The sequence below is a fragment of the Pecten maximus genome, chromosome 5, assembly GCF_902652985.1.
Source record: "Pecten maximus chromosome 5, xPecMax1.1, whole genome shotgun sequence".
NCBI lineage: Eukaryota > Metazoa > Mollusca > Bivalvia > Pectinida > Pectinidae > Pecten > Pecten maximus.
The window spans coordinates 49,804,117-49,830,293 of record NC_047019.1 but is presented as its reverse complement, the minus strand read 5'-3'; the positions used below and the strand labels follow the sequence as shown (position 1 = coordinate 49,830,293).

The following is a 26,177-nucleotide window of genomic DNA, read 5'->3' as shown; positions in this document are numbered from 1 at the left end:
TTGGACACTAACGGGATCTTTGGATGTTGTGTGTGACGTAATTCTGATTCTGTCTGTCTGTCTGTCAATCTGAAGATATGTTACTACTAGTTAGTTAGTGTCTACCTAACATTTCAATCGAACAACCATTAGTGCGGCCGAGATCAATAACACATTAATTGTATTGATCAAGTGGCATATGTATATATTAACAAACGGTTCAATAAAATCAGCTTAAAATCGTGGACGAATATGTCAAATAAAACAAGAATAGTTATATCAATGATTAAATATTGATAAATATCGCACATTCTAAAGTACTTTAACAATATACAAAGCCTCCATGAACATTTCACACATCATACCACATAGAATCCTGTTTAAAAGCCTACCTAGTTTGTTGACAAAACGTTTTACATTTTTATATATGTTTAAGTTGAAGGTATGAATATTTCTTATTTCCTGTCATATTGAGACCTTATTATAACCTTAGTATAACACGATTGACTCACTTAGGGTTAGGTCAAATTGACTCACTTGGGGTTAGGTTTAGGGCTAACTCTTATTTATTAACTATAACACGATTGACTAACTTAGGGTTAGGTTTAGGGCTAACTCTAATTTATTAACTATAACACGATTGACTCACTTAGGGTTAGGTTTAGGGCTAACTCTAATTTATTAACTATAACACGATTGACTCACTTGGGGTAAGGTTTAGGGCTAACTCTAATTTATTAACTATAACACGATTGACTCACTTGGGGTTAGGTTTAGGGCTAACTCTAATTTGTTAACTATAACACGATTGACTCACTTGGGGTTAGGTTTAGGGCTAACTCTAATTTATTAACTATAACACGATTGACTCACTTGGGGTTAGGTTTAGGGCTAACTCTTATTTATTAACTATAACACGATTGACTCACTTGGGGTAAGGTTTAGGGCTAACTCTAATTTATTAACTATAACACGATTGACTCACTTAGGGTTAGGTTTAGGGCTAACTCTAATTTATTAACTATAACACCATTGACTCACTTAGGGTTAGGTTTAGGGCTAACTCTTATTTATTAACTATAACACGATTGACTCACTTGGGGTAAGGTTTAGGGCTAACTCTAATTTATTAACTATAACACGATTGACTCACTTAGGGTTAGGTTTAGGGCTAACTCTTATTTATTAACTATAACACGATTGACTCACTTAGGGTTAGGTTTAGGGCTAACTCTAATGTATTAACTATAACACGATTGACTCACTTGGGGTTAGGTTTAGGGCTAACTCTAATTTATTAACTATAACACGATTGACTCACTTGGGGTTAGGTTTAGGGCTAACTCTTATTTATTAACTATAACACCATTGACTCACTTGGGGTAAGGTTTAGGGCTAACTCTAATTTATTAACTATAACACGATTGACTCACTTGGGGTAAGGTTTAGGGCTAACTCTTATTTATTAACTATAACACGATTGACTCACTTGGGGTAAGGTTTAGGACTAACTCTTATTTATTAACTATAACACGATCGAATAACTTAAGGTTAGGTATTATTCTTAGTCTTAAGTCAATACGGAGGAGAAGACTACTTTAGAATGATAAGAAGGGATGGATAGGTATTTTTGAAGCGGAACACTCTCCAATAAATCATTTATCAGACCTAGGTACTGATTTCATTATAATTGTTTAGAGCTTATAATACCATTTAGAAACATGTTTTCGAGGCATGGGTTAAAATTTCAGAAGCAACAAAGGTGCAGACTCCAAGTGAATTTCTATATCTTCCTTTTTGGTACACCCCGAATTTTGGCATTGGTAATAATGAATTCATCCCCGGGAGTATAAAGTGTCCGCTTTATATGTAGTATCAATGGTAACCTTTTGGACAGTGGTATGGCCTGAATTCTACAAAGATGATGTTAAACAAAATCGTGTCACTATGTTTAGTTTTTAGTAAAGTATCAAAAATGAAATATTTATTATGGTAAACCTAACCGTGATAAAACATAATACATACTTACTGTTTGTCTACGTGAGGTGTGTGTAACATCTAGTGACTTACCTAAAAGTGGATTGGTGAGGTGTGTGTAACATCTAGTGACTTACCTAAAAGTGGATTGGTGAGGTGTGTGTAACATCTAGTGACTTACCTAAAAGAGGATTGGTGAGGTGTGTGTGTGTGTAACATCTAGTGACTTACCTAAAAGAGGATTGGTGAGGTGTGTGTGTGTGTAACATCTAGTGACTTACCTAACAGAGGATTGGTGAGGTGTGTGTGTGTGTAACATCTAGTGACTTACCTAAAAGTGGATTGGTGAGGTGTGTGTAACATCTAGTGACTTACCTAACAGAGGATTGGTGAGGTGTGTGTGTGTGTAACATCTAGTGACTTACCTAAAAGTGGATTGGTGAGGTGTGTGTAACATCTAGTGACTTACCTAAAAGTTGATTGGTGAGGTGTGTGTAACATCTAGTGACTTACCTAAAAGAGGATTGGTGAGGTGTGTGTGTGTGTGTAACATCTAGTGACTTACCTAAAAGAGGATTGGTGAGGTTTTTGTAACATCTAGTGACTTACCTAAAAGAGGATTGGTGAGGTGTGTGTAACATCTAGTGACTTACCTAAAAGTGGATTGGTGAGGTGTGTGTAACATCTAGTGACTTACCTTACAGAGGATTGGTGAGGTGTGTGTGTGTGTAACATCTAGTGACTTACCTAAAAGAGGATTGGTGAGGTGTGTGTAACATCTAGTGACTTACCTAAAAGAGGATTGGTGAGGTGTGTGTAACATCTAGTGACTTACCTAAATGTGGATTGGTGAGGTGTGTGTGTATGTAACATCTAGTGACTTACCTAAAAGTGGATTGGTGAGGTGTGTGTAACATCTAGTGACTTACCTAAAAGTGGATTGGTGAGGTGTGTGTGTCTGTAACATCTAGTGACTTACCTAAAAGTGGATTGGTGAGGTTGTCCATCGAATGAGCTACAAAAACAAACAAAACAAATAATCACAATAAAATCAATCAATCAATAAAATATAAAACAGATATGTATATATAACATTTAAAACAGTTTCTGAAATTTTAATATTATTGCATGTTGACTTTACACATTCAATTTTGACTATGCTATTTCGATATACCATTCTTATGCTACCATAGACTGAGAAAAGACAAGTTATTTCGTCATTGAAACAAGAAAATGAAGAAACGGTATGGTATTCTGAAGACATGGAAACAGAGATCGTGTCCGTACCACATGGAATCCAAAAACATGAATACATGATTGTCTTATTAAAACAGAAAATTTAGGAAATCGACATTACTTGCGGGAACAGTTGCGAGAAACAAGGATATGGAGGTGGACGCGGTGGATCCATCGCTGACAAACTCTACCCACAACCACCGACCGGATGACCTCACGACTTGGTTGCTGACGGTACCACATGTAGTAGCGAGAAGTTCATTCTGGTCAGTATTACCGTCCTTCACCTTAACGAAGGGATTATCAGGATATCATTACAGATGTAAGGTATATAGAGGATATCTAACAGTGTCTTCAGTAATACCAAATATATTTCACGAGTGGGGCTAATATTTTGATATTTTTCACGAGTGCGCAGCACGAGTGAAAAATATCTAAATATTAGCCGCACGAGTGAAATATATTTGGTATTACTGAAGACACTGTTAGATATTCTGTTTATTACATTTTTTTATCAACGAAAAACTACCCCGTATGCTTACTAGGCCTACAGCGATAATTTGTAAACAAAAAATGTAGTTCCCCCTGTCCAGGTGCTGAGATATATGTCGGGCTTTCTGATTGGTCAATTAGTTTGGTATTTTCTAATCATTAATTTGATTGGTCAAATCAGCAAAAGTGATATTTTTCACTTTTATAGAATGAATAATTTTTGATATTTCACTGGTAAAATGTAATAATTCACATTATCGTTATAACATTGTACTTACCGTTATAACAGTGTACTTACCGTTATAACATTGTACTTACCGTTATAACATTGTACTTACCGTTATAACATTGTACTTACCGGTATAACATTGTACCTACCGTTATAACATTGTACTTACCGTTATAACATTGTACTTACCGTTATAACATTGTACTTACCGTTATAACATTGTACATACCGTTATAACATTGTACTTACCGTTATAACATTGTACCTACCGTTATAACATTGTACTTACCGTTATAACATTGTACCTACCGTTATAACATTGTACTTACCGTTATAACATTGTACCTACCGTTATAACATTGTACTTACCGTTATAACATTGTACTTACCGTTATAACATTGTACTTACCGTTATAACATTGTACTTACCGTTATAACATTGTACCTACCGTTATAACATTGTACCTACCGTTATAACATTGTACTTACCGTTATAACATTGTACTTACCGTTATAACATTGTACCTACCGTTATAACATTGTACCGACCGTTATAACATTGTACTTACCGTTATAACATTGTACTTACCGGTATAATATCGTTATAACATTGTACTTACCGGTATAATATCGTTATAACATTGTACCTACCGTTATAACATTGTACTTACCGTTATAACATTGTACTTACCGTTATAACATTGTACTTACCGTTATAATATCGTTATAACATCGTATCTACCGTTATAACATTGTACATACCGTTATAACATTGTACATACCGTTATAACATTGTACTTACCGTTATAACATTGTACTTACCGTTATAACATTGTACCTACCGTTATAACATTGTACCTACCGTTATAACATTGTACTTACCGTTATAACATCGTACTTACCGTTAAGGTGTCCACGCATTCTCCGTTTAATGACTGTCCGCTGAATGACTCGATCGTAAGACTAGCATGGAGTTCCTCATCAGCCACAATAACCCATATACAGCGTGTGTATGGCGGGTATCCGGGGGGCAGGCCGAATTTCCGGGTGTGACCCCCAGATATGGTCATATAACCCCCACATCCGGCTGTAATTGTAACACCAAAACAGTTTTTGACATCTTAAACGTTAGCGAAAGGATAACAATTTGCAATTCTACAACCTGTCTATAACGACTAAAAAGTAGAAAATTAATGTAATATACTATAGAATTATCCCACCTGTCCATAACGACCACAAGAACCAGGAAGTTAGAGGATGTAACAATATAATATTTCTTCCACCTGTTAATAACGACCAACAAAAATGTAGGAAATTAATGGAATGCAATGTACAATGTTCACACCTTTTTATAACGACTAAAAAAGTATGAAATTAAAGAAAACAATGTAAACTGTCTATATCGACCACCAGAACTAGTAAGATTACTTAACAATGTAAAAATTCTCCCACCTGTCCATAACGACCAAAAAATGTTGGAAACTAACTAAATGTAATGTAGAATTATCCCACCTGTCAATAAAGCCCAAAAATGTAGGAAACTAACTAAATGTAATGTAGAATTTTCCCATCTGTCTATAAAGCCCAAAAAATATGAAGTAAGGTTACAACAATGTACATTTATTCCACCTGTCCATCACGACTAGAAAAACATGAAATGAATTGGAAAAAAAATGTAAAAGTATTACACCTGTCCATAATGACCAACAAAAGTATCAGGTAAGGTTACAACAATGAACAAAGTAAGGAGGAAACGACCAAAAAAGTTGGAAACTAATGGAAAACAATGTAAATAACGACCAAAAAAGTTAGAAGATAGAAGAAAATATGTCATATGTTTTCTCTTTTTATTTTGTCAGTTTTGACTTCAACTACTCTCTTTCGATTTTTCAAACGCGTTATGCGATAACTGCGATTGAATATTCAATGTTTTTTTTTTTTATATATTACAATTGTTTGAAAAGCCATTTGGGATTGTGAATAAATATAATTAATAGTTGAAAAAAGACGAGGTTAGATATACGATCACCATAATTGACCATTGTTAATGTATACCTCCTTGACACACCAACGTAATTACCAATACGATGACTGGTACAATGACCACCATAATGGTGTGTTCTAGTCCAACATCTAGATCTATAAACACCTAGTCGGTGACGTCACCGATAATTGTACACTCGTGTTAATTGATAGCCATATTACTACAGATGATTATCTATCGTATTTAAAAGCAGTTGGATATTTAAAGTGATGTATAAACACCAATGAATGTTGAGAGTCCAGTGCCTTTACATGAATGTATTATATGGATACGATCAATGTGCTTTCAATAAGCAATTTATTACATTACAAATCCATTTATCTACATGTGAAGGCATTAAGTAGATATATAGACTGGTGCTAGTAGATACAGGACTGTCACTCTTGGTACTGCACGAACACTTACTCGACCCAAGCGCTGCTGGTACAAAGGAACACAAAAGGCCTGAAAAAGAGAAAAGACAAATTGTTATAAAGACTCACGCCATACTGTGTACAGACATCAGAGTTAAATGTGTACAGACATTAGAGGGAGACTTATATGTGTACAGACATCAGAGGGAGACTTATATATGTACAGACATCAGAGAGAGACTTATATGTGTACAGACATCAGAGGGAGACTTGTATGTGTACAGACATCAGAGGGAGACTTATATGTGTACAGACATCAGAGGGAAACTTATATGTGTACAGACATCAGAGGGAAACTGAAATGTGTACAGACATCAGAGAGAGACTTATATGTGTACAGACATCAGAGGGAGACTTATATGTGTACAGACATCAGAGGGAGACTTATATGTGTACAGACATTAGAGGGAAACTTATATGTGTACAGACATCAGAGGGAAACTTAAATGTGTACAGACATCAGAGGGAGACTTATATGTGTACAGACATCAGAGGGAGACTTACATGTGTACAGACATCAGAGGGAGACTTACATGTGTACAGACATCAGAGGGAGACTTATATGTGTACAGACATTAGAGGGAGACTTATATGTGTACAGATATTAGAGGGAGACTTATATGTGTACAGACATCAGAGGGAAACTTATATGTGTACGGACATCAGAGGGAGACTTATATGTGTACAGACATCAGAGGGAGACTTAAATGTGTACAGACATCAGAGGGAAACTTATGTGGACAGACATTAGAGGGAAACTTATATGTGTACAGACATCAGAGGGAGACTTATATGTGTACAGACATCAGAGGGAGACATATATGTGTACAGACATCAGAGGGAGACATATATGTGTACAGACATCAGAGGGAGACATATATGTGTACAGACATCAGAGGGAGACTTATATGTGTACAGACATCAGAGGGAGACTTATATGTGTACAGACATCAGAGGGAAACTTATATGTGTACAGACATCAGAGGGAGACTTATATGTGTACAGACATCAGAGGGAAACGTATATGTGTACAGACATCAGAGGGAGACATATATGTGTACAGACATCAGAGGGAGACATAAATGTGTACAGACATCAGAGTTAAATGTGTACAGACATCAGAGGGAGACTTATATGTGTACAGACATTAGAGGGAGACTGATATGTGTACAGACATTAGAGGGAGACTTATATGGACAGACATTAGAGAGAGACTTATATGTTTTCACATATTGGGGCTGATCATGCGTGACGCCAATAACGATACAATCAATACTGAATGGCTGTATGATATACACCGAGAGAGTAAGACTGTCATTTAAATCTACACTGAGAGAGTCCCCAAATAAATATCAATACAAGGCCTTTAATGTTTTACCTGGCCACTTACATGTGGCAGTATAAAGCCTGTTAACAATCACACGCTTGGACGGATTCATTATAAAATAACAAGGTTGACATGCGATATAAGAAAATATGACGATGTAGGTGTGAGCTTTCATATGTGTTTGTGTGTTTCCCTGGTTCCAGTAGATGTCTAATCATTTCAGTCCCGACACCCGAAACCCAAAAGGTTTTAAAATGATCAGCGGAAGAATGGTAGTATTCCAGATTCATAAAATAATTGTCCAAATATAATGTGTACAGGTAGAAATGTTAAATCATTTGAAGTAAGCTAGTGTGTAAACAAACAGTTATAAAGTTTTTAAGCTTACTATGACAATTATTTGAAATTAAAATAAAAGCAATGTATCAGTTTTCTTTAGTTGTATTTAGAAAATATCAAATTTCTCTCAAAGTCCAAAATGAGATCAAACTTAAACATATAACAATTGAGCTAAAGCTAAAGGTTAAACTCTCATTTGGACTATATACGATTCATCTGCCGCGACTGCCATAACGGCTGCTTGGGCCAAAGGATAGCGCTTCCAGCTACAATCTCTCAACGTCCAAAGGATATCGATACCAGCTTCAACCTCTCAACGTCCAAAGGATATCGATACCAGCTACAATCTCTCAACGTCCAAAGAACAGCGCTACCAGCTACAATCTCTCAACGTCCAAAGGATATCGATACCAGCTACAATCTTTCAACGTTCAAAGGATATCGATGCCAGCTACAACCTCTCAACGTCCAAAGGATATCGATACCAGCTACAATCTCTCAACGTCCAAAGAATATCGATGCCAGCTACAATCTCTCAACGTCCAAAGGATAGCGCTTCTAGCTACAATCTCTCAACGTCCAAAGGATATCAATACCAGCTACAATCTCTCAATGCCGAAACGCAAGCTACAATCTGTCAACCCCTTCAGGTTACATATAATCTCTCAACGCAAAACAACGCCTAAAGCCAGCTACAACCTCTCAACGCCTAAAGGCCACCTATAATCTCTCAACACCTCAAAGCCAGCTACAATCTCTCAACGCCTAAAGGCCATCTACAATCTCTCAACAGCTCAAAGCCAGCTACATTCTCTAAACGCCTAAAGGCCACCTATTATCTATCAACGCCTTAAAGCTAGCTACAATCTCTCAACGCCTAAAGGCCACATATTATCTCTCAACACCTCAAAGCCAGCTACATTCTCTCAACGCCTAAAGGCCATCTATAATCTCTCAACGCCTTAGGGCCACCTATAATCTCTCAACACCTTACAGCCAGCTACAACCTCTCAACGCCGACATCAACACCATAGTATCAATTCTGATCACACATACAATACGACGGTGTTACGAACACTCAACTTTCACATTACGTATTCTAGTACAGCATCACCGGACGGAACAAAGGACACACGATATTGTTTTGTGTTCAATACCATCGTAAAGAAATATACTACGGCGTATGGGGTATTGCAGTCTCGGCATACAACGACGTATACTGAAATACCTGAGCAATATACAAAGTATTTATACATGTATTACATAGAACATTTTTACAGGTCCTACCTGTTAGAATACCTGAGAGATATGTATTTACCTACAACACAACATAGAACATTTCTACAGGTAGATTACATGTTAGAATACCTGAGAGATATGTATTTACCTACAACATAACATAGAACACATTTACGTGTTAATCACATGTTAGAATACTCAAACAATATCAGGTACTGCATCTCGCATCACGTTTATTTACCAATGAAATATGAGGAAATGACAAATCGATATCTGTAATTGATTTCACAAGTTTTTGTATGCCGCGTTGATGTAAGTTCCATGTCAATTTCCCTTGAAACATTAAACCAGACATTGATTTGGCAGTGGTATTGTTATATAGGTAAGGTATGATGTCAGTCTAATACTGGTCGGATACTCGTGTCTACAGTTGTTATATAGGTAAGGTATGATGTCAGTCTAATACTGGTGTCTACAGTTGTTATATAGGTAGGTATGATGTCAGTCTGATACTGGTGTCTACAGTTGTTATATAGGTAGGTATGATGTCAGTCTAATACTGGTGTCTACAGTTGTTATATAGGTAAGGTATGATGTCAGTCTAATACTGGTGTCTACAGTTGTTATATAGGTAAGGTATGATGTCAGTCTAATACTGGTGTCTACAGTTGTTATATAGGTAGGTATGATGTCAGTCTGATACTGGTGTCTACAGTTGTTATATAGGTAGGTATGATGTCAGTCTAATACTGGTGTCTACAGTTGTTATATAGGTAGGTATGATGTCAGTCTAATACTGGTGTCTACAGTTGTTATATAGGTAGGTATGATGTTTAATACTGGTCAGATACTCGTGTCTACAGTTGTTATATAGGTAGGTATGATGTCTAATACTGGTCGGATACTCGTGTCTACAGTTGTTATATAGGTAGGTATGATGTCAGTCTGATACTCGTGTCTACAGTTGTTATATAGGTAGGTATGATGTCAGTCTGATACTGGTCGGATACTCGTGTCTACAGTTGTTATATAGGTAAGGTATGATGTCAGTCAAATACTGGTGTCTACAGTTGTTATATAGGTAGGTATGATGTCAGTCTGATACTCGTGTCTACAGTTGTTATATAGGTAGGTATGATGTCAGTCTGATACTCGTGTCTACAGTTGTTATATAGGTAGGTATGATGTCAGTCTAATACTGGTCGGATACTCGTGTCTACAGTTGTTATATAGGTAGGTATGATGTCTAATACTGGTCGGATACTCGTGTCTACAGTTGTTATATAGGTAGGTATGATGTCTAATACTGGTCGGATACTCGTGTCTACAGTTGTTATATAGGTAGGTATGATGTCAGTCTGATACTCGTGTCTACAGTTGTTATATAGGTAGGTATGATGTCAGTCTAATACTGGTCGGATACTCGTGTCTACAGTTGTTATATAGGTAGGTATGATGTCAGTCTAATACTGGTCGGATACTCGTGTCTACAGTTGTTATATACAATTGTAGGTAGGTATGATGTCTAATACTGGTCGGATACTCGTGTCTACAGTTGTTATATAGGTAGGTATGATGTCTAACACTGGTCGGATACTCGTGTCTACAGTTGTTATATAGGTAGGTATGATGTCAGTCTAATACTGGTCGGATACTCGTGTCTACAGTTGTTATATACAATTGTAGGTAGGTATGATGTCTAATATTGGTCGGATACTCGTGTCTACAGTTGTTATATAGGTAGGTATGATGTCTAATACTGGTCGGATACTCGTGTCTACAGTTGTTATATAGGTAGGTATGATGTCTAATACTGGTCGGATACTCGTGTCTTCAGTTGTTATATAGGTAGGTATGTCTAATACTGGTCGGATACTCGTGTCTACAGTTGTTATATAGGTAGGTATGATGTCTAATACTGGTCGGATACTCGTGTCTACAGTTGTTATATAGGTAGGTATGATGTCTAACACTGGTCGGATACTCGTGTCTACAGTTGTTATATAGGTAGGTATGATGTCAGTCTAATACTGGTCGGATACTCGTGTCTACAGTTGTTATATACAATTGTAGGTAGGTATGATGTCTAATATTGGTCGGATACTCGTGTCTACAGTTGTTATATAGGTAGGTATGATGTCTAATACTGGTCGGATACTCGTGTCTACAGTTGTTATATAGGTAGGTATGATGTCTAATACTGGTCGGATACTCGTGTCTACAGTTGTTATATAGGTAGGTATGATGTCTAATACTGGTCGGATACTCGTGTCTACAGTTGTTATATAGGTAAGGTATGATGTCTAATACTGGTCGGATACTCGTGTCAACAGTTGTTATATAGGTAGGTATGATGTCTAATACTGGTCGGATACTCGTGTCTACAGTTGTTATATAGGTAGGTATGATGTCTAATACTGGTCGGATACTCGTGTCTACAGTTGTTATATAGGTAAGGTATGATGTCTAATACTGGTCGGATACTCGTGTCAACAGTTGTTATATAGGTAGGTATGATGTCTAATACTGGTCGGATACACGTGTCTACAGTTGTTATATAGGTAGGTATGATGTCAGTCTAATACTGGTCGGATACTCGTGTCTACAGTTGTTATATAGGTAGGTATGATGTCGGTCTAATATTGGTCAGATACTCGTGTCTACAGTTGTTATATAGGTAGGTATGATGTCTAATACTGGTCGGATACTCGTGTCTACAGTTGTTATATAGGTAGGTATGATGTTTAATACTGGTCGGATACTCGTGTCTACAGTTGGTATATAGGTAGGTATGATGTCTAATATTGGTCGGATACTCGTGTCTACAGTTGTTATATAGGTAGGTATGATGTCTAATACTGGTCGGATACTCGTGTCTACAGTTGTTATATAGGTAGGTATGATGTCTAATACTGGTCGGATACTCGTGTCTACAGTTGTTATGTAGGTAAGGTATGATGTCAGTCTAATACTGGTCGGATACTCGTGTCTACAGTTGTTATGTAGGTAAGGTATGATGTCAGTCTAATATTGGTCAGATACTCGTGTCTACAGTTGTTATATAGGTAGGTATGATGTCTAATACTGGTCGGATACTCGTGTCTACAGTTGTTATATAGGTAGGTATGATGTCTTATACTGGTCGGATACTCGTGTCTACAGTTGTTATATAGGTAGGTATGATGTCTAATACTGGTCGGATACTCGTGTCTACAGTTGTTATGTAGGTAAGGTATGATGTCAGTCTAATATTGGTCAGATACTCGTGTCTACAGTTGTTATATAGGTAGGTATGATGTCTAATACTGGTCGGATACTCGTGTCTACAGTTGTTATATAGGTAGGTATGATGTCTAATACTGGTCGGATACTCGTGTCTACAGTTGTTATATAGGTTGGTATGATGTCTAATACTGGTCGGATACTCGTGTCTACAGTTGTTATATAGGTAGGTATGATGTCTAATACTGGTCGGATACTCGTGTCTACAGTTGTTATATAGGTAGGTATGATGTCTAATACTGGTCGGATACTCGTGTCTACAGTTGTTATGTAGGTAAGGTATGATGTCAGTCTAATATTGGTCAGATACTCGTGTCTACAGTTGTTATATAGGTAGGTATGATGTCTAATACTGGTCGGATACTCGTGTCTACAGTTGTTATATAGGTAGGTATGATGTCTAATACTGGTCGGATACTCGTGTCTACAGTTGTTATATAGGTAAGGTATGATGTCTAATACTGGTCGGATACTCGTGTCTACAGTTGTTATATAGGTAGGTATGATGTCTAATATTGGTCGGATACTCGTGTCTACAGTTGTTATATAGGTAAGGTATGATGTCTAATACTGGTCGGATACTCGTGTCTACAGTTGTTATATAGGTAGGTATGATGTCTAATACTGGTCGGATACTCGTGTCTACAGTTGTTATATAGGTAAGGTATGATGTCAGTCTGATACTCGTGTCTACAGTTGTTATATAGGTAGGTATGATGTCTAATACTGGTCGGATACTCGTGTCTACAGTTGTTATATAGGTAGGTATGATGTCTAATACTGGTCGGATACTCGTGTCTACAGTTGTTATATAGGTAAGGTATGATGTCAGTCTGATACTCGTGTCTACAGTTGTTATATAGGTAAGGTATGATGTCAGTCTGATACCCGTGTCTACAGTTGTTATATAGGTAGGTATGATGTCTAATACTGGTCGGATACTCGTGTCTACAGTTGTTATATAGGTAAGGTATGATGTCTAATACTGGTCGGATACTCGTGTCTACAGTTGTTATATAGGTAGGTATTCAGTCTAATACTGGTCGGATACTCGTGTCTACAGTTGTTATATAGGTAGGTATGATGTCAGTCTGATACCCGTGTCTACAGTTGTTATATAGGTAGGTATGATGTCAGTCTGATACTCGTGTCTACAGTTGTTATATAGGTAAGGTATGATGTCAGTCTGATACTCGTGTCTACAGTTGTTATGTAGGTAGGTATGATGTCTAATACTGGTCGGATACTCGTGTCTACAGTTGTTATATAGGTAAGGTATGATGTCTAATACTGGTCGGATACTCGTGTCTACAGTTGTTATATAGGTAGGTATTCAGTCTAATACTGGTCGGATACTCGTGTCTACAGTTGTTATATAGGTAGGTATGATGTCAGTCTAATACTGGTCGGATACTCGTGTCTACAGTTGTTATAAAGGTAGGTATGATGTCGGTCTAATATTGGTCGGATACTCGTGTCTACAGTTGTTATATAGGTAGGTATGATGTCGGTCTAATACTGGTCGGATACTCGTGTCTACAGTTGTTATATAGGTAAGGTATGATGTCGGTCTAATACTGGTCGGATACTCGTGTCTACAGTTGTTATATAGGTAGATATGATGTCTAATACTGGTCGGATACTCGTGTCTACAGTTGTTATATAGGTAAGGTATGATGACAGTACAAATGGACGTTACTACATCCCTACAAAGGGACGTTACTACATCCCTACAAGGGGACGTTACTACATCCCTACAAAGGGACGTTACTGCATCCCTACAAAGGGACGTTACTACATCCCTACAAAGGCACGTTACTGCATCCCTACAAGGGGACGTAACTACATCCCTACAAAGGGACGTAACTACATCCCTACAAAGGGACGTAACTACATCCCTACAAAGGCACGTTACTGCATCCCTACAAGGGGACGTAACTACATCCCTACAAAGGCACGTTACTACATCCCTACAAAGGGACGTAACTACATCCCTACAAAGGGACGTTACTACATCCCTACAAAGGCACGTTACTACATCCCTACAAGGGGACGTTACTACATCCCTACAAAGGGACGTAACTACATCCCTACAAAGGCACGTTACTACATCCCTACAAGGGGACGTAACTACATCCCTACAAAGGGACGTAACTACATCCCTACAAAGGGACGTTACTACATCCCTACAAAGGCACGTTACTACATCCCTACAAAGGGACGTAACTACATCCCTACAAAGGCACGTTACTACATCCCTACAAGGGCACGTAACTACATCCCTACAAGGGGACGTTACTACATCCCTACAAGGGGACGTTACTACATCCTTACAAAGGGAGCTAACTACATCCCTACAAAGGGACGTTACTACATCCCTACAAGGGGACGTTACTACATCCCTACAAAGGGACGTAACTACATCCCTACAAAGGGACGTTACTACATCCCTACAAGGGGACGTAACTACATCCCTACAAAGGGACGTTACTGCATGGACATAGATGAAATGAATCCCATGGATCGCCTGATATATTTATAATTTTGGTATTAAAATATTCTGTTTGATGTATTTTTAAGTATTCCTGACTTGTAGTAAGTTGTTCCAGGGAATGGTTGTGATTACTAGAACAACCCTTTACCTGTTGATTGTAGTATGTGTCATTATAATTTCAGTAGAACACAATACATACACAGACACCCTACACAAACAGCTAAAGTGTTCACGTAAAGTTACGACGGATCCTTCTCTACCACTATCCAGGTGTGTATTGTACTCATTGTTAGGTGTTTAAATTTTAAATGAAGAGGAAAAACGTTTCTATTTCACGTCATTACACCGTACTATGAAGGGGACACGTTAAGACACGAACTTTCTGTTTTATAGACAGATAAATCATTGATAGAAAACGCTACCACGTGAATGTTTAACATGACATTATACCACGTGAATGTTTAACAGGACACGATACCACGTGAATGTTTAACATGACACGGTACCACGTGAATGTTTAACAGGACATTGTACCACGTGAATGTTTAACAGGACTTGGTACCTCGTGAATGTTTAACAGGACACGGTACCTCGTGAATGTTTAACAGGACATGGTACCACGTGAATGTTTAACAGGACATGGTACCACGTGAAAGTTTAACAGGACATGGTACCACGTGAATGTTTAACATGACATGGTACCTCGTGAATGTTTAACAGGACACGGTACCTCGTGAATGTTTAACAGGACATGGTACCACGTGAATGTTTAACAGGACATGGTACCACGTGAATGTTTAACAGGACATGGTACCACGTGAATGTTTAACAGGACATTGTACCACGTGAATGTTTAACAGGATATGGTACCACGTGAATGTTTAACAGGACATGGTACCTCGTGAATGTTTAACAGGACACGGTACCTCGTGAATGTTTAACATGACACGGTACCACGTGGACATTTAACAGGACACGGTACCACGTGAATGTTTAACAGGATATGGTACCACGTGAATGTTTAACAGGATATGGTACCACGTGAATGTTTAACAGGATATGGTACCACGTGAATGTTTAACAGGACATTGTACCACGTGAATGTTTAACAGGACGCAGTACCACGTGAATGTTTAACATGACATGGTACCACGTGAATGTTTAACAGGACATTGTACCACGTGAATGTTTAACAGGACATCGTACCACGTGAATGTTTAACAATACATGGTACCACGTGAATGTTTAACAGGACACGGTACCACGTGAATGTTTAACAGGACATTGTACCACGTGAATGTTTAACAGGACATGGTACCACGTGAATGTTTAACAATACATGGTACCACATGAATGTTTAACATGACATGGTACCACGTGAATGTTTAACAGGACACGGTACCACGTGAATGTTTAACAGGACATTGTATCACTTGAATGTTTAACAGGACACGGTACCACGTGAATGTTTAACAGGACACGGTACCACGTGAATGTTTAACAGGACGCAGTACCACGTGAATGTTTAACAGGACATTGTACCACGTGAATGTTTAACAGGACATTGTACCACGTGAATGTTTAACAGGACATTGTACCACGTGAATGTTTAACAGGACATTGTACCACGTGACTGTTTAACAGGTCACGGTACCACGTGAATGTTTAACAGGACATTGTACCACGTGAATGTTTAACAGGACACGGTACCACGTGAATGTTTAACAGGACATTGTATCACTTGAATGTTTAACAGGACATTGTACCACGTGAATGTTTAACAGGACACGGTACCACGTGAATGTTTAACAGGACATTGTACCACGTGAATGTTTAACAGGACATTGTACCACGTGAATGTTTAACAGGACACGGTACCACGTGAATGTTTAACAGGACATTGTATCACTTGAATGTTTAACAGGACACGGTACCACGTGAATGTTTAACAGGACACGGTACCACGTGAATGTTTAACAGGACGCAGTACCACGTGAATGTTTAACAGGACATTGTACCACGTGAATGTTTAACAGGACATTGTACCACGTGAATGTTTAACAGGACATTGTACCACGTGAATGTTTAACAGGACACGGTACCACGTGAATGTTTAACAGGACACGGTACCACGTGAATGTGTAACAGGACACGGTACCACGTGAATGTTTAACATGACACGGTACAACGTGAATGTTTAACAGGACACGGTACCACGTGAATGTTCAACATGACACGGTACAACGTGAATGTTTAACATGACACGGTACAACGTGAATGTTTAACATGACACGGTACAACGTGAATGTTTAACAGGACACGGTACCACGTGAATGTTTAACATGACACGGTACAACGTGAATGTAACATGGCTAAGAAACCAGATGGACACATGAACAGAATCAACTGGCTGTATAGTAATAATAACATTTTGATAGCAATAAATATCTTATCTATATTTTTCATTTGGAATTGTTTGTCATTTTATAAGAAAAAATGTTAATCCTTTTTAAATTGATATGAGTGGCCGTTCTTAACCAGAAAAACAGAATCCTTCCGACATACTCGGAATGGTTATTTTTGTACTTGTTCCAAGATATAGGTGTAAAAACATGTATCTGCTGCAGTGATTCTGTGATTTTATTACGGTTTATATATAAGCAAAGGCCAGGTTCAAATTGCGTATGAAATACGTTCACCATGTATAAAAATTACTTTTTGTTTAGATGATAACATATTTATTCATTGTTCGTTCAGACGAACCAGTCATGGTAAAACCATCGACAGGATTAAAAACAGAAATTTGTTATCTTCCATTTATCGGCTGGACTACCGTTGTTTGGTTCTTTCTATATATCTATATACAGGGACCATTTCTTCCTTTGTTATAACTTGTACACGTATGTACACCAGGACAAATACTTGCTAAACTAGCAGAGCAAGCACACAATAAAGATAATGTAAAGATTAAGCGATCATTTGTATCCGATAATAAGATTTAAAATCACAGCTAGCTATCGATAATGGCGTTATTGTTATATAACTACCATATACCGTTAGGGTATTTGACCCCGTGTGTCCCGCATACAGACGAGTACCTGCCCTTAACACGCACATCATTGTGGTGAGCTTTGTTCTCCCGGACTTAAAATGTCGATATCAGCCCGACATTACACCGCCCTAACTAGTCCTCAGTGAACCTGGGCGTTACTACTGGTACCGGTGTCTGTCTTCTCGTTTGTCTGTCAACAGCGTGTAGAAGGTGTATATGACACTTATATCATTCAATACAGTCCAAGGGGACGCACTCTTGTTGTATATCGGACATAGTTTATGTGACTCTTTCTTGGTCGACTTATTTCTGTTGGAGCTGAAGTTTACAAAGTACATAAACAGCAGGGACTACCCTCAGATGTTAAACACGTCGATTGTTTGTCCCTTACGAATTATGAATGTTACTACAGACTCCACTCAGCCAGCTGCTTACTTCGATCTTTGTCTATCTTACTATTAAGTCTGATGATTTGTTATACCAACACGCCAGTTACACAGGGACTTGAGAATTAGTACAGTCTACATGTATTTGGACCTCCCCTAGTGTGTATAGCACTTTTTCAGACGTTTTGGGGGGCTAGATTCAAATTCGGTAAAAATGACATCCCCGTATAATGAACACTGGGGGTGTCATTTTTATCGAATTTTAATCTAGTCCCCCAAAACGTCTGAAAATGTGCTATACACACCAGGGGAGGTCCAAATACATGTAGACTGTACATGTAACTAATTCTCAAGTCCCTGTGGTCAGTTATGGTGCTTCGCAGTTCGATATACAGGGGTTTGTTGTGACTGTCGTGACGATGGCGACTGTCTACGAAGTCTCTCTAGAGAGATGACCACCATCATATCATTGGACAGTTTGTTACACAGGGGTTTGTTGTGACTGTCTACGAAGATTGGGCAGTTTGATATTTCAGTGTCCTATATAAAGACGGATGGTCTCTTTGGTCACGAGACGTTGCTTTGGTTTGCGCTTGGTTATAAAATTAGATTATCGTCGATGAGACAGAATACGTTTATCTACTCCGTAACATGCGGTATTTACCTGGTTTGTTTACAAAGGTTAACATGTCAACATGTCTTTCCTTCCTATTTTGTCTTGGTTCATTGTTATGAGTAAGATTTGCGGATTTCCTTACAGTTTTTACCAATTGATTTAGTGGACCAACAATTATAACATTTTAGTATTTCAATAGTGAACTCTCAGTAAATCACGCGCCTGGGAGTAACACAACGGTCAGGTAGCCATCAAGGTGAACGAAGGAGGGCACTGCATGAACAAATATAAGATGGAGTCACGGTTTCGAGGTTCGGATAAAAAAACGAACTGAAATTATTCATTTTGCTTATTTCCAATACTTTCAAATAAAGATATTAAGAACAACTATTTAGGGTACCTATCAATAAAAATCAAATATCTAGGGGATACCACGTCCGAGACATCAATTCTCCTTATTCGCTCACAATACACCTTTTAATTCAAGCATAGTTAAACAATGTTATTTTGATACGCGTATATGGGTTTTATACATTATTTGTATACTGTAAACATTGTGACCATGTCATATTCTGGACAAAAGGCTCTTCAAACGATAGGCGTCTATACAAGGGGTAAACGGAATCGGCGAAATACTACAGCTCTATTTAAAGGACAAGTACTAGTATTTCTAACTACACACATTAGGACTAAAACAACCACTAACATCTCTAACTACACACATTAGGACTAAAACAACCACTAACATCTCTAACTACAAACATTCGGACTAAGACAACCACTAACATCTCTAACTACACACATTAGGACTAAAACAACCACTAACATCTCTAACTACACACATTAGGACCAAGACAACCACTAACATCTCTAACTACACACATTAGGACTAAAACAACCACTAACATCTCTAACTACACACATTAGGACTAAAACAACCACTAACATCTCTAACTACACACATTAGGACTAAAACAACCACTAACATCTATAACTACACACATTAGGACTAAAACAACCACTTACATCTCTAACTACACACATTAGGACTAAAACAACCACTTACATCTCTAACTACACACATTAGGACTAAGACAACCACTTACATCTCTAACTACACACATTAGGACTAAAACAACCACTAACATCTATAACTACACACATTAGGACTAAAACAACCACTTACATCTCTAACTACACACATTAGGACTAAGACAACCACTAACATCTATAACTACACACATTAGGACTAAGACAACCACTAACATATCTAACTACACACATTAGGACTAAGACAACCACTAACATCTCTAACTACACACATTAGGACTAAGACAACCACTAACATCTCTAACTACAAACATTAGGACTAAGACAACCACTAACATCTCTAACTACACACATTAGGACTAAAACAACCACTAACATCTCTAACTACACACATTAGGACTAAAACAACCACTAACATCTCTAACTACACACATTAGGACTAAGACAACCACTAACATCTCTAACTACACACATTAGGACTAAAACAACCACTAACATCTCTAACTACACACATTAGGACTAAAACAACCACTAACATCTCTAACTACCCACATTAGGACTAACACAACCACTTACATCTCTAACTACACACATTAGGACTAAAACAACCACTAACATCTCTAACTACACACATTAGGACCAAGACAACCACTAACATCTATAACTACACACATTAGGACTAAGACAACCACTTACATCTCTAACTACACACATTAGGACTAAGACAACCACTAACATCTCTAACTACACACATTAGGACTAACACAACCACTAACATCTCTAACTACACATATTAGGACTAACACAACCACTAACATCTCTAACTACACACATTAGGACTAAGACAACCACTAACATCTCTAACTACACACATTAGGACTAAGACAACCACTAACATCTCTAACTACACACATTAGGACTAAAACAACCACTAACATCTCTAACTACCCACATTAGGACCAAGACGAGTCGGCAGTGGTCAATTACGGCCCCCACTTGCATTGGATGCGACACCGATACGAATTGCATAGTATCACTGTATATATCAATATCGAAAACGATACCGAGACTATCGACTTAGATACAAATACTTACGTGGACTATTAGTCTGACAGAGGTATGTCTGTATACACGAGGTATATAATCAATACACGTTCACTACACTCTAACTAGTGGAACAGAATGGGTAACCCTATAGACAGTGTTACTAGTGGAACAGAATGGGTAACCCTATAGACAGTGTTACTAGTGGAACAGAATGGGTAACCCTATAGACAGTGTTAGTAGTGGAACAGAATCGGTAACCCTATAGACAGTGTTACTAGTGGAACAGAATCAGTAACCCTATAGACAGTGTTACTAGTGGAACAGAATAGGTAACCCTACAGACAATGTTACTAGTGGAACAGAATGGGTAACCCTACAGACAATGTTACTAGTGGAACAGAATCGGTAACCTTATAGACAGTGTTACTAGTGGAACAGAATGGGTAACCCTATAGACAGTGTTACTAGTGGAACAAAATGGGTAACCCTACAGACAGTGTTACTAGTGGAACAGAATAGGTAACCCTACAGACAGTGTTACTAGTGGAACAGAATCGGTAACCCTACAGACAGTGTTACTAGTGGAACAGAATGGGTAACCCTACAGACAGTGTTACTAGTGGAACAGAATGGGTAACCCTATAGACAATGTTACTAGTGGAACAGAATCAGCAACCCTATAGACAGTGTTACTAGTGGAACAGAATAGGTAACCCTATAGACAGTGTTACTAGTGGAACAGAATGGGTAACTCTATAGACAGTGTTACTAGTGGAACAGAATAGGTAACCCTACAGACAGTGTTACTAGTGGAACAGAATCGGTAACCCTACAGACAGTGTTACTAGTGGAACAGAATGGGTAACCCTACAGACAGTGTTACTAGTGGAACAGAATGGGTAACCCTATAGACAATGTTACTAGTGGAACAGAATCAGTAACCCTATAGACAGTGTTACTAGTGGAACAGAATAGGTAACCCTACAGACAATGTTACTAGTGGAACAGAATGGGTAACCCTACAGACAGTGTTACTAGTGGAACAGAATGGGTAACCCTATAGACAGTGTTACTAGTGGAACAGAATAGGTAACCCTACAGACAATGTTACTAGTGGAACAGAATGGGTAACCCTACAGACAGTGTTACTAGTGGAACAGAATCGGTAACCTTATAGACAGTGTTACTAGTGGAACAGAATGGGTAACCCTATAGACAGTGTTACTAGTGGAACAAAATGGGTAACCCTACAGACAGTGTTACTAGTGGAACAGAATAGGTAACCCTACAGACAGTGTTACTAGTGGAACAGAATCGGTAACCCTACAGACAGTGTTACTAGTGGAACAGAATGGGTAACCCTACAGACAGTGTTACTAGTGGAACAGAATGGGTAACCCTATAGACAATGTTACTAGTGGAACAGAATGGGTAACCCTATAGACAGTGTTACTAGTGGAACAGAATGGGTAACCCTACAGACAGTGTTACTAGTGGAACAGAATGGGTAACTCTATAGACAGTGTTACTAGTGGAACAGAATCGGTAACCCTACAGACAGTGTTACTAGTGGAACAGAATGGGTAACCCTATAGACAGTGTTACTATTGTAACAGAATCGGTAACCCTACAGACAGTGTTACTAGTGGAACAGAATGGGTAACCCTATAGACAGTGTTACTAGTGTAACAGAATCGGTAACCCTACAGACAGTGTTACTAGTGGAACAGAATGGGTAACCCTATAGACAGTGTTACTAGTGTAACAGAATGGGTAACCCTACAGACAGTGTTACTAGTGGAACAGAATCGGTAACCCTACAGACAGTGTTACTAGTGGAACAGAATGGGTAACTCTATAGACAGTGTTACTAGTGGAACAGAATCGGTAACCTTACAGACAGTGTTACTAGTGGAACAGAATGGGTAACCCTACAGACAGTGTTACTAGTGGAACAGAATGGGTAACCCTATAGACAATGTTACTAGTGTAACAGAATCAGAAACCCTATATACATATTTTCGTTACACAAGTCACAGCCTTTCTTTACCTATGATGCACTACCGATTTCTTCCTTATGTAACTATCAAGCCGCTTTTTTATGATATGGTTTTAATCGATTTCACAGTACATGTGTTCTATTATAAATTCAACATCTTAGACAATACATGTGTTCTATTATAAATTCAACATCTTAGACAATACATGTGTTCTATTATAAATTTAACACTTCAGACAATACATGTGTTCTATTATAAATTTAACACTTAAGACAATACATGTGTTTTGTTATAAACCCAACACTTTATACACTACATGTGAAAAATTAATACATTTCACACTACATGTATTATGTGAAAAGATCTAACTATTTCACCAGTATAGACGTTTCAGACACAGTTTTAATATTTAACACGTATTCTAATTGGGATGAGCAGTGTAACCAATACATGCTGCCAAAACATGACAATGCAAGGATTGACAAATGGAGGATAGTATTGTTAAGTAGGAGACTAGGTTCGACCCGTGTTCAGTGTTATACAGTAAAGATAACCACATCATCGACTAATTAACTGTCGTCGTTAAATATTCATCAGTCTCACACAAAGCACCTGTTTCCGCGTCACTGAACACTTATTAGCTACATTAACTAATGTTTGGTGATTGGTATTCTGAGGATGATTTACACTATCCAGGAAAGTAACACTAATAGTTCATTAGAACAGAGAATATGTGACTGTACAACAGACAATAGATCACTGCAACCCCACACTAAACCCTACACTCAATCCCACACTAAACCCACACTAAACCCCACACTAAACCCTACACTCAATCTCACACTAAACCCACACTAAACTCCACACTAAACCCTACACTCAAACCCCACACTAAACCCTACACTCAACCCCACACTAAACCCACACTAACTCCACACTAAACCCTACACTCAACCCCACACTAAAACCCTACACTCAACCCCACACTAACACCACAATAAAACCCACACTAACCCCACACTCAACCTCACACTAAACCCCACACTAACCCCACACTAACCCCACACTAACTCCACCCTAAACCCCACACTAACCCCACACTAACCCCACACTAAACCCCACACTAACCCCACACTCAACCTCACACTAAACCCCACACTAAACCCCACACTAAACCCCACACTAACTCCACACTAAACCCCACACTAACCCACACTAAACCCCACACTAACCCCACACTAAACCCCACACTAACCCCACACTAAAACCTCCACCACTGACCCCCCACTAAAACCCCACCACGAAACCCCACCACGAAACCGCACGCGACACGCCACCACTAACCCCGCACTAACCCACACTAAACCCCACACTAAACCCCACACCAACCCCACACTAAACCCCACACCAACCCCACACGAAACCCCACACGAAACCCCACACGAACCGCACACGAAACGCCACACGAACCGCACACGAAACGGCCCACGAAACCCACACGCAACCGCACGCGAACGCCACACTAACCCACACTAAACCCCACACTAACCCCACACTAAACCCACCCTAACCTCACATTAAACCTCACACTAACCCCACACTAACCCCACACTAAACCCCACACTAACCCCACACTAACCCCACACTAAACCCCACACTAACCCCACACTAACCCCACACTAAACCCCACACTAACCCCACACTCAACCTCACACTAAACCCCACACTAACCCCACACTAACTCCACACTAAACCCCACACAAAACCCCACACTAACCCCACACTAAACCCCACACTCAACCCCACACTAAAACCCCCACAAAACCCCACACTAACCCCACACTAAACCCCACACTAACCCCACACTAAACCCCACACTAACCCCACACTCAACCTCACACTAAACCCACACTAAACCCCACACTAAACCCACACTAACCCTACACTAAACCCCACACTAACCTCACACTAACCCCACACTAAACCCCACACTAACCTCACACTAACCCTACACTAAAACCACACTAACCCCACACTCAACCTTTCACTCAAACTACAGACCCTCATAGGTGTAGACTGGTCCGTTTAGTGAATATAATTTTAAATATACAATGACTACTTGGCCGTTATTTATTGAGTACGACCTCGCTACACTAACTCTCATGTATTCCTCTCCTTATGTACAATGAAAATCTACATAATAGAGGAACAATTTAGTTCAGAGGTAGAATTACGGTATTCACAAATTAAATCCCTCACGATTTATGCCTTGTTATCAATTTTGATACCTAGTTTCGATATCGGAAGGTAATTTGATAAACAATCCGACGATGGTGACAATGATGACGAGAGATTTAAATCCAGTCACTAGTGTTAGGGAATAGAAAAGACAATAGGCTTTCCCACGGTCGGGGGTTTCATTATGACAGCTTATCGAGGAACGAGGAGGACGTCAGTCCGACGGCAAATGAGAAAACAACACAATAAACATCGGATCACAAAGCTTCCATCCAAAACAGGAGAATATCGAGCGTTCCTTAGATAATCGTTCTAACGCATATTCCACGAAACGAGAGGCTAGGAACCAAATGTACACAGGGACTGTACAGGGACCACTGTTAAAGTATCAGGAGAACACGACGAGATATTCCAGGACGGCCAGCTGTAGATCGTCACCAGCCAAGTAAACCTATGTCGATCCTGGTAAGGATGCGTTCTCCAACAAAAACTGAACATCAACTACCCAGACAAAAACCTAACATCAACTACCCAGACAAAAACCTAACATCAACTACCCAGACAAAAACCAAACATCAACTACCCAGACAAAAACCTAACATCAACTACCCAGACAAAAACCTAACATCAACTACCCAGACAAAAACCGAACATCAACTACCCAGACAAAAACCTAACATCAACTACTCAGACAAAAACCTAACATCAACTACCCAGACAAAAACCTAACATCAACT

At 38.8% G+C, this 26,177-nt stretch overlaps 1 protein-coding gene across 2 annotated transcripts in view; it reads right to left on the bottom strand.

The window, feature by feature from the left end:
- The window catches only part of LOC117328282 (membrane frizzled-related protein-like), a 49,593-nt gene that overhangs the window by 13,582 nt on the left and 9,834 nt on the right, over window positions 1-26,177 (bottom strand). For both annotated transcript variants that reach the window (XR_004532949.1, XM_033885800.1), the window contains exons 2-5: window positions 6,363-6,401; window positions 4,816-5,000; window positions 3,314-3,479; window positions 2,936-2,971 (exon numbers count right to left, since the gene is read on the bottom strand). Coding sequence is in view for 1 of the 2 variants with exons in the window: in XM_033885800.1 (XP_033741691.1) it covers window positions 2,936-2,971; window positions 3,314-3,479; window positions 4,816-5,000; window positions 6,363-6,401 (426 nt within the window). In the remaining variant the exon portion in view is untranslated. The remainder of the gene's footprint in view (window positions 1-2,935; window positions 2,972-3,313; window positions 3,480-4,815; window positions 5,001-6,362; window positions 6,402-26,177) is intronic.